The sequence below is a fragment of the Salvelinus namaycush genome, chromosome 3, assembly GCF_016432855.1.
Source record: "Salvelinus namaycush isolate Seneca chromosome 3, SaNama_1.0, whole genome shotgun sequence".
In the NCBI taxonomy this organism is placed as follows: domain Eukaryota; kingdom Metazoa; phylum Chordata; class Actinopteri; order Salmoniformes; family Salmonidae; genus Salvelinus; species Salvelinus namaycush.
In genome coordinates, this window is record NC_052309.1 from 73,158,406 (window position 1) to 73,174,504 (window position 16,099).

Here is a 16,099-nt window from a genome sequence, read left to right on the forward strand (position 1 = left end):
CGGGCTCTCTCTCTCTCTCGCGCTTTCTCTCGGGCTCTCTCTCTCTCTCGCGCTTTCTCTCGGGCTCTCTCTCTCTCTCGCGCTTTCTCTCGGGCTCTCTCTCTCTCTCGCGCTTTCTCTCGGGCTCTCTCTCTCTCTCGCGCTTTCTCTCGGGCTCTCTCTCTCTCTCGCGCTTTCTCTCGGGCTCTCTCTCTCTCTCGCGCTTTCTCTCGGGCTCTCTCTCTCTCTCGCGCTTTCTCTCGGGCTCTCTCTCTCTCTCGCGCTTTCTCTCGGGCTCTCTCTCTCTCTCGCGCTTTCTCTCGGGCTCTCTCTCTCTCTCGCGCTTTCTCTCGGGCTCTCTCTCTCTCTCGCGCTTTCTCTCGGGCTCTCTCTCTCTCTCGCGCTTTCTCTCGGGCTCTCTCTCTCTCTCGCGCTTTCTCTCGGGCTCTCTCTCTCTCTCGCGCTTTCTCTCGGGCTCTCTCTCTCTCTCGCGCTTTCTCTCGGGCTCTCTCTCTCTCTCGCGCTTTCTCTCGGGCTCTCTCTCTCTCTCGCGCTTTCTCTCGGGCTCTCTCTCTCTCTCGCGCTTTCTCTCGGGCTCTCTCTCTCTCTCGCGCTTTCTCTCGGGCTCTCTCTCTCTCTCGCGCTTTCTCTCGGGCTCTCTCTCTCTCTCGCGCTTTCTCTCGGGCTCTCTCTCTCTCTCGCGCTTTCTCTCGGGCTCTCTCTCTCTCTCGCGCTTTCTCTCGGGCTCTCTCTCTCTCTCGCGCTTTCTCTCGGGCTCTCTCTCTCTCTCGCGCTTTCTCTCGGGCTCTCTCTCTCTCTCGCGCTTTCTCTCGGGCTCTCTCTCTCTCTCTCTCGCGCTTTCTCTCGGGCTCTCTCTCTCTCTCTCTCGCGCTTTCTCTCGGGCTCTCTCTCTCTCTCTCTCGCGCTTTCTCTCGGGCTCTCTCTCTCTCTCTCTCGCGCTTTCTCTCGGGCTCTCTCTCTCTCTCTCTCGCGCTTTCTCTCGGGCTCTCTCTCTCTCTCTCTCGCGCTTTCTCTCGGGCTCTCTCTCTCTCTCTCTCGCGCTTTCTCTCGGGCTCTCTCTCTCTCTCTCTCGCGCTTTCTCTCGGGCTCTCTCTCTCTCTCTCTCGCGCTTTCTCTCGGGCTCTCTCTCTCTCTCTCTCGCGCTTTCTCTCGGGCTCTCTCTCTCTCTCTCTCGCGCTTTCTCTCGGGCTCTCTCTCTCTCTCTCTCGCGCTTTCTCTCGGGCTCTCTCTCTCTCTCTCTCGCGCTTTCTCTCGGGCTCTCTCTCTCTCTCTCTCGCGCTTTCTCTCGGGCTCTCTCTCTCTCTCTCGCGCGCTTTCTCTCGGGCTCTCTCTCTCTCTCTCGCGCGCTTTCTCTCGGGCTCTCTCTCTCTCTCTCGCGCGCTTTCTCTCGGGCTCTCTCTCTCTCGCGCGCTTTCTCTCGGGCTCTCTCTCTCTCGCGCGCTTTCTCTCGCGCTCTCTCTCTCCCGCTCGCTTTCTCTCGGGCTCTCTCTCTCTCCCGCTCGCTTTCTCTCGGGCTCTCTCTCTCTCTCGCGCGCTTTCTCTCGGGCTCTCTCTCTCTCTCGCGCGCTTTCTCTCGGGCTCTCTCTCTCTCTCGCGCGCTTTCTCTCGGGCTCTCTCTCTCTCCCGCGCGCTTTCTCTCGGGCTCTCTCTCTCTCTCGCGCGCTTTCTCTCGGGCTCTCTCTCTCTCTCGCGCGCTTTCTCTCGGGCTCTCTCTCTCTCTCGCGCGCTTTCTCTCGGGCTCTCTCTCTCTCTCGCGCGCTTTCTCTCGGGCTCTCTCTCTCTCTCGCGCGCTCTCTCTCTCGCTCTCTCTCTCTCTCGCGCGCTCTCTCTCTCTCTCTCTCTCTCTCTCGCGCGCTCTCTCTCTCTCGGGCTCTCTCTCTCTCTCGCGCGCTCTCTCTCTCTCGGGCTCTCTCTCTCTCTCGCGCGCTCTCTCTCTCTCGGGCTCTCTCTCTCTCGCGCGCTCTCTCTCTCTCGGGCTCTCTCTCTCTCGCGCGCTCTCTCTCTCTCGGGCTCTCTCTCTCTCGCGCGCTCTCTCTCTCTCGGGCTCTCTCTCTCTCGCGCGCTCTCTCTCTCTCGGGCTCTCTCTCTCTCGGGCTCTCTCTCTCTCTCGCGCGCTCTCTCTCTCTCGGGCTCTCTCTCTCTCTCGCGCGCTCTCTCTCTCTCGGGCTCTCTCTCTCTCTCGCGCGCTCTCTCTCTCTCGGGCTCTCTCTCTCTCTCGCGCGCTCTCTCTCTCTCGGGCTCTCTCTCTCTCGCGCGCTCTCTCTCTCTCGGGCTCTCTCTCTCTCGCGCGCTCTCTCTCTCTCGGGCTCTCTCTCTCTCGCGCGCTCTCTCTCTCGCCGCTATCTCTCTCGCCTGTCTCTCCGACAGCCTCAGAGCCCAATCTGAAGGTGCGTTCGCGGTTAAAACAGAAGGTAGCTGAGAGGCGGAGCAGTCCTCTGCTGAGGAGGAAGGACGGGACAGTGATAAGCACCTTCAAAAAGAGAGCCATCGAGATCTCTGGTGAGAGCGCACACACACACCATGCATTTACACTCTCATCCATTATGCATTTACATACTCACATACAAATACATTGTACACTTTTCAACTGGAATTCCACACCCTGTGCCATTTCATAGTTGTAAACCAACCCCAGTGAGAAGCATCCAGTTGGGTGAACCTTAAACCATCTAAAATCACACCCTACTTAACATAAAACAGTCATTTCAACTCTGGCCTGATGGAAAAAGTAGACATCCGGAGGGCCCGCGGCACTCTACACCTCTAGCTCATTTCCCAGAAGGACCTAGTTACATAACCCACTTAGCCAGGTTGGCTATATACACATGCCACACAGTGCCTTTACAGACCTAGTACTGGAGCTAGCTAATATATGCTAGGTTTAAGGGTTTGCCCTATTAGCCGTTTTCATGTCACGTGCAACTACTATGTAAACATAGGAGATCGTATAAATGCTGGTTGTTCTCGAGACCACAACAGTAGCTATGCTTATAGAGGCTTTTGATTTAACTCTCCCGTTTCATCTGCTAATGAAAGCAGAAGCTTTTCTGGGACTAAATATAGGTGCTTATTGGAGACAAACAAAAATAGCTGGGACTTTAGGGTAGGGTGTGGATTAACCTGTCTAGGATAGGGGTTCCGCTAGCGGAACTCCTCCCACATTCCACTGAAAAGGCAGAGCGGGAAATTCAAAAAAAATTTTGGGGGAAATATTTAACTTTCACACATTAACAAGTCCAATACAGCATTTGAAAGATAAACATCTTGTGAATCCAGAAAACATGTCCGATTTTTTAAATGTATTACAGCAAAAACACCACGTATATTTATGTTAGCTCACCACCAAATACAAAAGAGGACAGACATTTTTCACAGCACCGGTAGCATGCAGGTAGCATGCACAAAGCCAACCTAACTAACCTAGAACCAACCTAACTAACCTAGAAACAACTCCCTCAGATGACAGTCCTATAACATGTTACACAATAAATCTATGTTTTGTTCAAAAAATTTGCATATTTGAGCTATAAATCAGTTTTACATTACTGCTACCATCATAGCTACCATCATAGCTACAGTCAGAAATAGCACGGGAGCAGCCAGAGTAAATAGACACCAACGTCAACTACCTAATTACACATCATAAAACATTTCAGAAAAATATATGGTGGATAGCAAATGAAAGACAAAGATCTTGTGAATATAGCTAATATTTCCGATTTTCTAAGTGTTTTACAGCGAAAACACAATATATCGTTATATTAGCTTACTACATTAGCTAGCACACAGCAGCATTGATTCTAGTCGAACGGTAGCATAGCACAGTTCGACAGATATATGAAAAAGCATCCCAAATTGGGTCCTTTGTTGATCTTCCATCAGAATGTTCTCCAAGGGGTCCTTTGTTCAGAAACGTCTTTATTTCGATCCAGAACGAACGATTTCCCTCTTGAATTAGCAAGCACACTGGCAGTGCGACGCTAACCTCTCCATCTTGACAAAATTCTTGCGTCGCATCACGTCTAAAGTCCAGAATAAATTTCAATAATATAATTAAACTATATTGAAAAAACATACTTTAGGATGATATTGTGACATGTATCGAATAAAATCGAAGCCGGAGATCATATTCATCAATAAATACGGTTTTCCAGGAGGCGATACCAGGTCCAAATTCGCGCCTCCCAACAAAAAATAAATGGCGGTCCTCTCAATCAAAGAGGTTGTATTCAACCCCTGAACGAGATAATCACCTCATTTCTGCTCTCATTTCCGCATGACACCCAGGGGAAGGCGTATGGCGTGTTTCTACAGTCATAAGTGACGTGCCCTTTTATAGACAAGCTCTTGAAGAGAGGACTCGATTTTGGAAATCTCACTTCCGGATAGGAAATTGGCTGTAAAAAGAGTTCTGTTTCACTTAGAGAAATAATTAGAACTGTTTTAGAAACTAGAGAGTGTTTTCTATCCAATATTAATAATAATATGCATATTGTACAAGCAAGAATTGAGTAGGAGGCCGTTTTAAATTTTGAACGATTTTCCCCAAAAGTGTAAACTCCACCCCTAATCCTTAAGAGGTTTTAATACGCAAGGCTTGAATAGGACAAAAGGGGATGGGTTTGGGGGGGGTTAGCTGGCAGTGGAGTAGGGAAGAAGAGAACAGGGTTTTTGGGAATGTTCGGATTTGGGACTTAGAATGTTGGCCTCTTGAGAGTCAAAGAAACGTTAGGAAGTCCTTTTTCCTAGTTCTCTGATTCCATGTATATGTTACCAATGATAGTCTATTCTGTTTCTACCTTTCTGTATACTCATAGAAAACTGCCTGATAAAACCTAGACATTTCTCTTCACACATTTGTACAGTTTGATGCAAGCCTGGAGAAAGGCTGTACCACACAGGGGTTTTGGCGGTGGTGTCTGTCTGTCTGGGATGCTGCATTGGTTCTGTCTCTGAGTGGCCTGTTCCATTGTCATTGCAGTGTCCATTGTCATTGCAGTGTCCTCCATGTGCAGCAGTGCCCCTGGCTCCGGGCCCAGCTCGCCCAACAGCTCCAACAGCGCCATCGCAGAGAACGGCTCCAGCGGCTCTGTCCCCAACATCCACGCAGAGGTAAGAGAGGGGAGGGCTGTGGGAGGATGCTAGGGGGTCAAGGGGGGCCTCCCTTCTGCACAAAACAATCTAATTCTACCTTCTATGGAACTTTATAACCCCTGAAATGTGTGTTGCTGTTTGTCTGTGTTGATGCATTTTTATAACACACCATACAAAATCCATCACCTATAGCTTGGACAAAAGGTTGTGGTACCAGGGACCAACAGAGTGCATGCTTTATAAAATGTCTCATCGCATTAGAAGCATTAGTATAAAAAGTGTTGCAAGACAGAGACGCAAATGGAACCCATTCTGATTGGGTAAGGGGGTACCTAGTCAGTTGTACAACTGAATGCCTTCAACTGAAATGTGTCTTCCGCATTTAACCCAACCCCTCTGAATCAGAGAGGTGCGGGGGGCTGCCTTAATCGACATCCACGTCGTCCGTGCCCGGGGAACAGTGGGTTAACTGCCTTGCTCAGGGGCAGAATGACAGATTTTTACCTTGTCAGCTCGGGGATTCGATCCAGCAACCTTTCGGTTACTGGCTGAACTCTATAACCACTAGGCTACCTGGTGGTTTGGTTTAGTTTTTATCAACCCTGCTGTTAGTTATAGATCGAACGCAATGGGGACTTATGAGGAGTGTTACATGACTAGGTAGACTGTTCTTTTGGGCTAATAGTAGCTTATTCTTTATGCTTGTATGGTCATTGTGCTTGGCTGACTTGTAAACTAGGGCGAGAGGATAGCGGCTGACTGCAGTGAGTAAGGCCTGAAAATAAGCTTGGGTAGACTAGGGGGGGAGGGAGGTTGGTCTGATACACACTGAGCATCAAGTGGCCCCAGGAACATCTTAACCTTGAGGGAGAGAAAGCGAGAGGGATGAGAAGGGGGATGTAGGAGGGAGAGAGAGCTAGCCATAGTGTTCTGAATGACTGCTATCCTCCATTTTGATAATAAAACCTGATCCATTGTTCATTTTGTAAGATAAATATAGGCCTAGCTGCCTTAGCTATTTCATTGCAGAACATACTGTAAGTTCACTGATCAGAACTACCAGTTCTTGTCCCTGTGACTTGAGTTTTTTCTGGTAGTCAGGCTACTTACAGAACAGCTGTAGCTGGAACACTATAGCCCTCAGGTACTCTGTCTTACTCTCCATATCCACCTCCTCATATCTGTTTTAGAAGACCTGTGTTTTAATGGATAATTGTGTTTTTTATTTGGTAGAACAAATCATTGAATTGTGTGTGTGTTCACACAGGATTGATGATTTGAATTCAAATGAGCATTTTGTCCTCTCATTCAGACAGCTCTCTCAACACTCAATTTATAGCCATCTTCCCCCTGCCATTTTATAACACCCAAAAATACTGCCTCTCTCTTCTCTCCAAAAGTAGGGCAACAAAAATTATAAGCATTAGTCAATCTCTGAGACCATTTATTTTCCCTCCCCTCCCTCCCTGAAAATACTTGATTACTGCCATTCTCTCGAAGCGGAGAAACAGTCGACCGCTGATGACATAACAAGCGCCTTGTTAGCCTGCTGTGTGCAACTTTCCAAAATAGCCACCCCCATCAAGAACGTTATTGCGTCATCGCCGCCCCAGCAGATCCGGGCTGATAAATGGTCAGACGGACACAGAAAGGAGAGTGTGACATTGTTTTAACACCAAATAGGGCAGTTTGCCATGGATCAACACCTTGTTTGGGATGCATGGTGACTTTAAAAAAAAAAGAAGCATTTTCCCTGTTTTTAAAATTGTGATTCTGTTGAGTCAGTCTTCCCCCAATAACGTCATTATCAGTGAGAACCTGTGAAAAAGGCTGACACTCACTGGGGGGAGCTGAAAAAGAGAAAGGCCCTTGAGAAAAAGTCAAGGCAGGGAGAAATATGGCTGTGTCCGAATACCGATATTGCATTCTAAATAGTATGCTTTTTGGGTATGTGGAAAATAAAGTAAAATGTGAAATTTCAAAAATGCATTATGCTTTAAATTCTAGGATGTAATACTAATTTCGTCTTTTCATCGAGTAGAAATTGCTGCACACTATTGAGGAAGAGAATTGTCTTTTTGCACTCGTGTGTTTGACAACAGCTGATAATCAGAATATGGCCTACTAAAATGAACGGCTGGCGGGGGAACAAGCGCGATTGGACATTAGATGATGCCTTCTCATAATGCAGGTGATTCCTCGATCCACCTCTACGCAGATGACACCATTCTGTAAACGTCTGGTCCTTCTTTGGACACTGCGTTAACAAACCTCCAAACGAGCTTCAATGCCATACAACACTCCTTCCGTGGCCTCCAACTGCTAGTAAAACTAAATGGATGCTCTTCAACCGATCACTGCCCGCACTTGCCCGCCCGTCCAGCATCACTACTCTGTACGGTTCTGACTTAGAATATGTGGACAACTACAAATACCTAGGTGTTTGGCTAGACTATAAACTCTACTTCCAGACTCATTAAGCATCTCCAATCCAAAATTAAATCTAGAATCGGCTTCCTATTTCGCAACAAAGCATCCTTCACTCACGCTGCCAAAGATACCCTCGTAAAACTGACTATCCTACCGATCCTTGACTTCGGCAATGTCATTTACAAAATGGCCTCAGACAGCATCCAGTTTGCTGAGTAGAGTTTATCACAGTGCCATCCGTTTTGTCACCAAAGCCCCATATACCACCCACCACTGCGACCTGTATGCTCTCGTCGGCTGGCCTTCGCCACATATTCATGCCAGACACACTGGCTCCAGGTCATCTATAAGTCTTTGCTAGGTAAAGCCCCGCCTTGTCTCAGCTCACTGGTCACCATAGCAGCACCCACCCGTAGCACGCGCTCCAGCAGGTATATCTCACTGGTCATCCCCAAAGCCAACACTTCCTTTGGCTGCCTTTCCTTCCAGTTCTCTGCTGCCAATGACTTTAGCGATTTTTGCTATTCGTTCCAGTTGGAGACTTATATCTCCCTCACTAACTTAAAGCATCAGCCTACCGATCGCTGCAGCTGTACATAGCTCATCTGTAAATAGCCCATTCAACTACCTACCTCATCCCCATATTGTTTTATTAACGTTTTTGCTTTTTTGCACACCAGTATTTCTACTTGCACATCATCTGCACATCTATCACTCCAGTGTTTAATTGCTAAATTGTAATTACTTTGCTACTATGGCTTATTTATTGCCTTACCTCCTTACGCCATTTGCACACACTGTATATAGACTTTTCTATTGTGTTATTGACTGTACGTTTGTTTATCCCATGTGTAACTCTTTGTGTCACACTGCTTTGCTTTATCTTGGCCAGGTCGCAGTTGTTCTCAACTGGCCTACCAGGTTAAATAAAGGTGAAATTATATATTTTTTTAAATGGATGTTGATATTCGTTGCTTACGGCATACGTTTTTACTAAACAGTACGTTCTAAATAGTATGTAGTATGTACGTTCTAAATAGTATGTAGCTATTAGTACACAGTATGTATTTTTAGTAAGTAGTAGGCAAGACAGATTTCGGACACAGCCTACAGTATGTGGGGTTTCTGTACAGTGTTAGCCAGGTGAAGTCTAAATGGCAAGTTACAAAAAGCTCCTGAAATGGTACTAGCTAGCACACCTGCACAAACATCAAATAACAGCCATTTGTTCAAAGGGAACTGGAAGCCTCGGCGGCATTTGGAGAGAAATGTTGTGCGAGCTGAAAGAATGAGTCACACTATGGTTAGAGCTCCTGTCCTATCTGTTTATACTGCAGAGGGTCAGATAGAACACAAGATGGATTCCTTTCTTCCTCTCTCTAGTTGTTGCTAGGGTAGATTAAATATACATGCACTGATGGGATGTTTTAGTGAGCTGGAAGACTTCACTCTCCCTCTCTGGAAAATACCCCCGCTTTTTTTGTCTCTGGCTCGCTCCTCTGGCTCGCTCCTCTGGCTCGCTCCTCTGGCTCGCTCCTCTGGCTCGCTCCTCTGGCTCGCTCCTCTGGCTCGCTCCTCTGGCTCGCTCCTCTCTCTCTGGCTCGCTCCTCTCTCTCTGGCTCGCTCGCTCCTCTCTCTCTGGCTCGCTCGCTCCTCTCTCTCTGGCTCGCTCGCTCCTCTCTCTCTTGCTGGCTCGCTCGCTCCTCTCTCTCTTGCTGGCTCGCTCGCTCCTCTCTCTCTTGCTGGCTCGCTCGCTCCTCTCTCTCTTGCTGGCTCGCTCGCTCCTCTCTCTCTTGCTGGCTCGCTCGCTCCTCTCTCTCTTGCTGGCTCGCTCGCTCGCTCCTCTCTCTCTTGCTGGCTCGCTCGCTCGCTCCTCTCTCTCTTGCTGGCTCGCTCGCTCGCTCCTCTCTCTCTTGCTGGCTCGCTCGCTCCTCTCTCTCTTGCTGGCTCGCTCGCTCCTCTCTCTCTTGCTGGCTCGCTCGCTCCTCTCTCTCTTGCTGGCTCGCTCGCTCCTCTCTCTCTTGCTGGCTCGCTCGCTCCTCTCTCTCTTGCTGGCTCGCTCGCTCCTCTCTCTCTTGCTGGCTCTCTCGCTCCTCTCTCTTGCTCGCTCGCTCCTCTCTCTTGCTCGCTCGCTCGCTCCTCTCTCTTGCTCGCTCGCTCGCTCCTCTCTCTTGCTCGCTCCTCTCTCTTGCTCGCTCGCTCGCTCCTCTCTCTTGCTCGCTCGCTCGCTCCTCTCTCTTGCTCGCTCGCTCTTGCTCTTGCTCGCTCTTGCTCTTGCTCGCTCTTGCTCTTGCTCGCTCTTGCTCTTGCTCGCTCTTGCTCTTGCTCGCTCGCTCTTGCTCGCTCGCTCTTGCTCGCTCCTCTCTCTCTTGCTGGCTCGCTCGCTCCTCTCTCTTGCTCGCTCGCTCGCTCCTCTCTCGCTCGCTCGCTCGCTCCTCTCTCTTGCTCGCTCGCTCGCTCCTCTCTCTTGCTCGCTCGCTCGCTCCTCTCTCTTGCTCGCTCGCTCGCTCCTCTCTCTTGCTCGCTCGCTCGCTCCTCTCTCTTGCTCGCTCGCTCGCTCCTCTCTCTTGCTCGCTCGCTCGCTCCTCTCTCTTGCTCGCTCGCTCGCTCCTCTCTCTTGCTCGCTCGCTCGCTCCTCTCTCTTGCTCGCTCGCTCGCTCCTCTCTCTTGCTCTTGCTCGCTCTTGCTCTTGCTCGCTCGCTCTTGCTCGCTCTTGCTCTTGCTCGCTCTTGCTCGCTCGCTCTTGCTCGCTCGCTCCTCTCTCTTGCTCGCTCGCTCCTCTCTCTTGCTCGCTCGCTCGCTCCTCTCTCTTGCTCGCTCGCTCCTCTCTCTTGCTCGCTCGCTCCTCTCGCTTGCTCGCTCGCTCGCTCCTCTCTCTTGCTCGCTCTTGCTCGCTCGCTCCTCTCTCTTGCTCGCTCGCTCGCTCGCTCCTCTCTCTTGCTCGCTCGCTCCTCTCTCTTGCTCGCTCGCTCCTCTCTCTTGCTCGCTCGCTCCTCTCGCTTGCTCGCTCGCTCGCTCCTCTCTCTTGCTCGCTCCTCTCTCTTGCTCCTCTCTCTTGCTCGCTCGCTCGCTCGCTCCTCTCTCTTGCTCGCTCGCTCGCTCCTCTCTCTTGCTCTCTCGCTCGCTCCTCTCTCTTGCTCGCTCGCTCGCTCCTCTCTCTTGCTCGCTCGCTCGCTCCTCTCTCTTGCTCGCTCGCTCGCTCCTCTCTCTTGCTCGCTCGCTCGCTCCTCTCTCTTGCTCGCTCGCTCCTCTCTCTTGCTCGCTCGCTCCTCTCTCTTGTTCGCTCGCTCCTCTCTCTTGCTCGCTCGCTCCTCTCTCTTGCTCGCTCGCTCGCTCGCTCCTCTCTCTTGCTCGCTCGCTCGCTCCTCTCTCTTGCTCGCTCGCTCGCTCCTCTCTCTTGCTCGCTCGCTCGCTCCTCTCTCTTGCTCGCTCGCTCCTCTCTCTTGTTCGCTCGCTCCTCTCTCTTGCTCGCTCCTCTCTCTTGCTCGCTCGCTCCTCTCTCTTGCTCGCTCGCTCCTCTCTCTTGCTCGCTCGCTCCTCTCTCTTGCTCGCTCGCTCGCTCGCTCCTCTCTCTTGCTCGCTCGCTCCTCTCTCTTGCTCGCTCGCTCCTCTCTCTTGCTCGCTCGCTCGCTCCTCTCTCTTGCTCGCTCGCTCGCTCCTCTCTCTTGCTCGCTCGCTCCTCTCTCTTGCTCGCTCGCTCCTCTCTCTTGCTCGCTCGCTCGCTCCTCTCTCTTGCTCGGCTCTCTCTGCGCTCGCTCCTCTCTCTTGCTCGCTCGCTCCTCTCTCTTGCTCGCTCGCTCGCTCGCACCTCTCTCTTGCTCGCTCGCTCCTCTCTCTTGCTCGCTCGCTCGCTCCTCTCTCTTGCTCGCTCGCTCGCTCCTCTCTCTTGCTCGCTCGCTCGCTCCTCTCTCTTGCTCGCTCGCTCGCTCCTCTCTCTTGCTCGCTCGCTCGCTCCTCTCTCTTGCTCGCTCGCTCCTCTCTCTTGCTCGCTCGCTCCTCTCTCTTGCTCGCTCGCTCCTCTCTCTTGCTCGCTCGCTCCTCTCTCTTGCTCGCTCGCTCGCTCGCTCCTCTCTCTTGCTCGCTCGCTCCTCTCTCTTGCTCGCTCGCTCGCTCGCTCCTCTCTCTTGCTCGCTCGCTCGCTCCTCTCTCTTGCTCGCTCGCTCGCTCCTCTCTCTTGCTCGCTCGCTCGCTCCTCTCTCTTGCTCGCTCGCTCGCTCCTCTCTCTTGCTCGCTCGCTCGCTCCTCTCTCTTGCTCGCTCGCTCGCTCCTCTCTCTTGCTCGCTCGCTCCTCTCTCTTGTTCGCTCGCTCCTCTCTCTTGCTCGCTCGCTCCTCTCTCTTGCTCGCTCGCTCGCTCGCTCCTCTCTCTTGCTCGCTCGCTCGCTCCTCTCTCTTGCTCGCTCGCTCGCTCCTCTCTCTTGCTCGCTCGCTCGCTCCTCTCTTGCTCGCTCGCTCGCTCCTCTCTCTTGTTCGCTCGCTCCTCTCTCTTGTTCGCTCGCTCCTCTCTCTTGCTCGCTCCTCTCTCTTGCTCGCTCGCTCCTCTCTCTTGCTCGCTCGCTCCTCTCTCTTGCTCGCTCGCTCCTCTCTCTTGCTCGCTCGCTCCTCTCTCTTGCTCGCTCGCTCCTCTCTCTTGCTCGCTCGCTCCTCTCTCTTGCTCGCTCGCTCGCTCGCTCCTCTCTCTTGCTCGCTCGCTCGCTCCTCTCTCTTGCTCGCTCGCTCGCTCCTCTCTCTTGCTCGCTCGCTCGCTCCTCTCTCTTGCTCGCTCGCTCGCTCCTCTCTCTTGCTCGCTCGCTCGCTCCTCTCTCTTGCTCGCTCGCTCGCTCCTCTCTCTTGCTCGCTCGCTCGCTCCTCTCTCTTGGCTCGCTCGCTCGCTCGCTCCTCTCTCTTGCTCGCTCGCTCGCTCGCTCCTCTCTCTTGCTCGCTCGCTCCTCTCTCTTGCTCGCTCGCTCGCACCTCTCTCTTGCTCGCTCGCACCTCTCTCTTGCTCGCTCGCTCCTCTCTCTTGCTCGCTCGCTCACTCCTCTCTCTTGCTCGCTCGCTCGCTCCTCTCTCTTGCTCGCTCGCTCGCTCCTCTCTCTTGCTCGCTCGCTCGCTCGCTCCTCTCTCTTGCTCGCTCGCTCCTCTCTCTTGCTCGCTCGCTCGCACCTCTCTCTTGCTCGCTCGCTCCTCTCTCTTGCTCGCTCGCTCACTCCTCTCTCTTGCTCGCTCGCTCGCTCCTCTCTCTTGCTCGCTCGCTCGCTCCTCTCTCTTGCTCGCTCGCTCGCTCCTCTCTCTTGCTCGCTCGCTCGCTCGCTCCTCTCTCTTGCTCGCTCGCTCGCACCTCTCTCTTGCTCGCTCGCACCTCTCTCTTGCTCGCTCGCTCCTCTCTCTTGCTCGCTCGCTCACTCCTCTCTCTTGCTCGCTCGCTCGCTCCTCTCTCTTGCTCGCTCGCTCGCTCCTCTCTCTTGCTCGCTCGCTCCTCTCTCTTGCTCGCTCGCTCCTCTCTCTTGCTCGCTCGCTCCTCTCTCTTGCTCGCTCCTCTCTCTTGCTCGCTCGCTCCTCTCTCTTGCTCGCTCGCTCCTCTCTCTTGCTCGCTCGCTCCTCTCTCTTGCTCGCTCGCTCCTCTCTCTTGCTCGCTCGCTCCTCTCTCTCTTGCTCGCTCGCTCCTCTCTCTCTTGCTCGCTCGCTCCTCTCTCTCTTGCTCGCTCGCTCCTCTCTCTTGCTCGCTCGCTCCTCTCTCTTGCTCGCTCGCTCCTCTCTCTTGCTCGCTCCTCTCTCTCTTGCTCGCTCCTCTCTCTCTTGCTCGCTCCTCTCTCTTGCTCGCTCGCTCCTCTCTCTTGCTCGCTCGCACCTCTCTCTTGCTCGCTCGCTCGCTCGCACCTCTCTCTTGCTCGCTCGCTCGCTCGCACCTCTCTTGCTCGCTCGCACCTCTCTCTTGCTCGCTCGCACCTCTCTCTTGCTCGCTCGCACCTCTCTCTTGCTCGCTCGCACCTCTCTCTTGCTCGCTCGCACCTCTCTCTTGCTCGCTCGCTCCTCTCTCTTTCGCGCTCGCTCTCGCCCCTCTCTCTCGCCCCTCTCTCTCGCCCCTCTCTCTCGCGCCCTTCTCTCTCTCGCCCCTCTCTCTCTCGCCCCTCTCTCTCTCGCCCCTCTCTCTCTCGCCCCTCTCTCTCTTGCTCTCTCGCCCCTCTCTCTCTTGCTCTCTCGCCCCTCTCTCTCTTGCTCGCTCGCCCCTCTCTCTCTTGCTCGCTCGCCCCTCTCTTGCTCGCTCGCCCCTCTCTCGCTCGCTCGCCCCTCTCTCTCTCTCGCTCGCCCCTCTCTCGCTCGCCCCTCTCTCGCTCGCCCCTCGCTCGCTCGCCCCTCGCTCGCTCGCCCCTCGCTCGCTCGCTCGCCCCTCTCTCGCTCGCTCGCCCCTCTCTCGCTCGCTCGCCCCTCTCTCGCTCGCTCGCCCCTCTCTCTCTCGCTCGCTCGCTCCTCTCTCTCTCGCTCGCTCGCTCCTCTCTCTCGCTCGCTCCTCTCTCTTGCTCCTCTCTCTCTCTTGCCCTCACACGCTCTCTTGCTCGCCCCTCTCTCTCTCGCCCTCTCTCTCGCCCCTCTCTCTCGCCCCTCTCTCTCGCCCCTCTCTCTCTCGCCCCTCTCTCTCTCGCCCCTCTCTCTCTCGCCCCTCTCTCTCTCGCCCCTCTCTCTCTTGCTCTCTCGCCCCTCTCTCTCTTGCTCTCTCGCCCCTCTCTCTCTTGCTCGCTCGCCCCTCTCTCTCTTGCTCGCTCGCCCCTCTCTCTCTCGCTCGCCCCTCTCTCTCTCTCTCTCGCCCCTCTCTCTCTCTCGCCCCTCTCTCTCGCCCCTCTCTCTCTCGCCCCTCTCTCGCTCGCCCCTCTCTCGCTCGCCCCTCTCTCGCTCGCCCCTCGCTCGCTCGCCCCTCTCTCGCTCGCTCGCCCCTCTCTCGCTCGCTCGCCCCTCTCTCTCTCGCTCGCTCGCTCCTCTCTCTTGCTCGCTCCTCTCTCTTGCTCCTCTCTCTCTCTTGCCCTCACACGCTCTCTTGCTCGCCCCTCTCTCTCTCGCCCTCTCTCTCGCCCTCTCTCTCGCCCTCTCTCTCGCCCTCTCTCTCGCCCTCTCTCTCGCCCTCTCTCTCGCCCCTCTCTCTCGCCCCTCTCTCTCGCCCCTCTCTCTCGCCCTCTCTCTCGCCCTCTCTCTCGCCCTCTCTCTCGCCCTCTCTCGCTCGCCCTCTCTCGCTCGCCCTCTCTCGCTCGCCCTCTCTCTCTCGCCCCTCTCTCTCTTGCTCGCTCGCCCCTCTCTCTCTCGCTCGCCCCTCTCTCGCTCGCTCGCCCCTCGCTCGCTCGCCCCTCTCTCTCTTGCTCGCTCGCCCCTCTCTCTCTTGCTCGCTCGCCCCTCTCTTGCTCGCTCGCCCCTCTCTTGCTCGCTCGCTCGCCCCTCTCTCTCTCTTGCCCTCACACGCTCTCTTGCTCGCCCCTCTCTCTTGCTCGCCCCTCTCTCTTGCTCGCCCCTCTCTCTCTCGCCCTCTCTCTCTCGCCCTCTCTCTCACTCAATCACTTTTTCCTCCCTCTTTTCTGTGCAGCAGCTGCGGTCCCTCCACGCTGATGGGACAGTCAGTCCACTGAGCCTCTACACGTCCCCCTCGCTGCCTAACATCTCCCTGGGCCTGCCAGCCAACTCGCACCTCACCGTGAGTACTATACCGAAATTCTGAACACTAGAAACTAGGGATAGGCATGAGTACTCGAACGGATGTAAAAACTCCATCTTTAACCAGATATCAAAATGTTGTCTTGAAGACGTTAATTTGCTTTGACTCTAGTGTTCCGTTTGTACATGTGCATTTGTGGGGCACAACAAAAAGAAAACCAAGCTAAGCATCACAGTTATTCTCCCTAAATTCCCTTTCCCCTCCTTGTCTCACTCACTCAGTTGCGTTCCGACCGCTCCCTCTCCACAAATCAAATCAAATGTATTTATATAGCCCTTCGTACATCAGCTGATATCTCAAAGTGCTGTACAGAAACCCAGCCTAAAACCCCAAACAGCAAGCAATGCAGGTGTAGAAGCACGGTGGCTAGGAAAAACTCCCTAGAAAGGCCAAAACCTAGGAAGAAACCTAGAGAGGAACCAGGCTATGAGGGGTGGCCAGTCCTCTTCTGGCTGTGCCGGGTGGAGATTATAACAGAACATGGCCAAGATGTTCAAAATGTTCATAAATGACAAGCATGGTCAAATAATAATCAGGAATAAATGTCAGTTGGCTTTTCATAGCCGATCATTAAGAGTTGAAAACAGCAGGTCTGGGACAGGTAGGGGTTCCGTAACCGCAGGCAGAACAGTTGAAACTGGGACAGCAGCAAGGCCAGGTGGACTGGGGACAGCAAGGAGTCATCATGCCCGGTAGTCCTGACGTATGGTCCTAGGGCTCAGTTCCTCCGAGAGAGAGAAAGAAAGAGAGAAGGAGACAATTAGAGAGAGCCAAGATGTTCAAAATGTTCATAAATGACAAGCATGGTCAAATAATAATAATCACAGTAGTTATCGAGGGTGCAGCAGGTCAGCACCTCAGGAGTAAATGTCAGTTGGCTTTTCATAGCTGATCATTGA

The 16,099-nt window shown here is 53.7% G+C and overlaps 1 protein-coding gene across 1 annotated transcript in view; it reads left to right on the top strand.

The window, feature by feature from the left end:
- LOC120037573 (histone deacetylase 5-like) overlaps nucleotides 1–16,099 on the top strand; it is a 93,963-nt gene that overhangs the window by 60,035 nt on the left and 17,829 nt on the right. Inside the window, exons 7-9 of the mRNA XM_038983583.1 lie at nucleotides 2,368–2,499; nucleotides 4,982–5,112; nucleotides 15,072–15,179. Coding sequence (XP_038839511.1) covers nucleotides 2,368–2,499; nucleotides 4,982–5,112; nucleotides 15,072–15,179 — 371 coding nt within the window. The remainder of the gene's footprint in view (nucleotides 1–2,367; nucleotides 2,500–4,981; nucleotides 5,113–15,071; nucleotides 15,180–16,099) is intronic.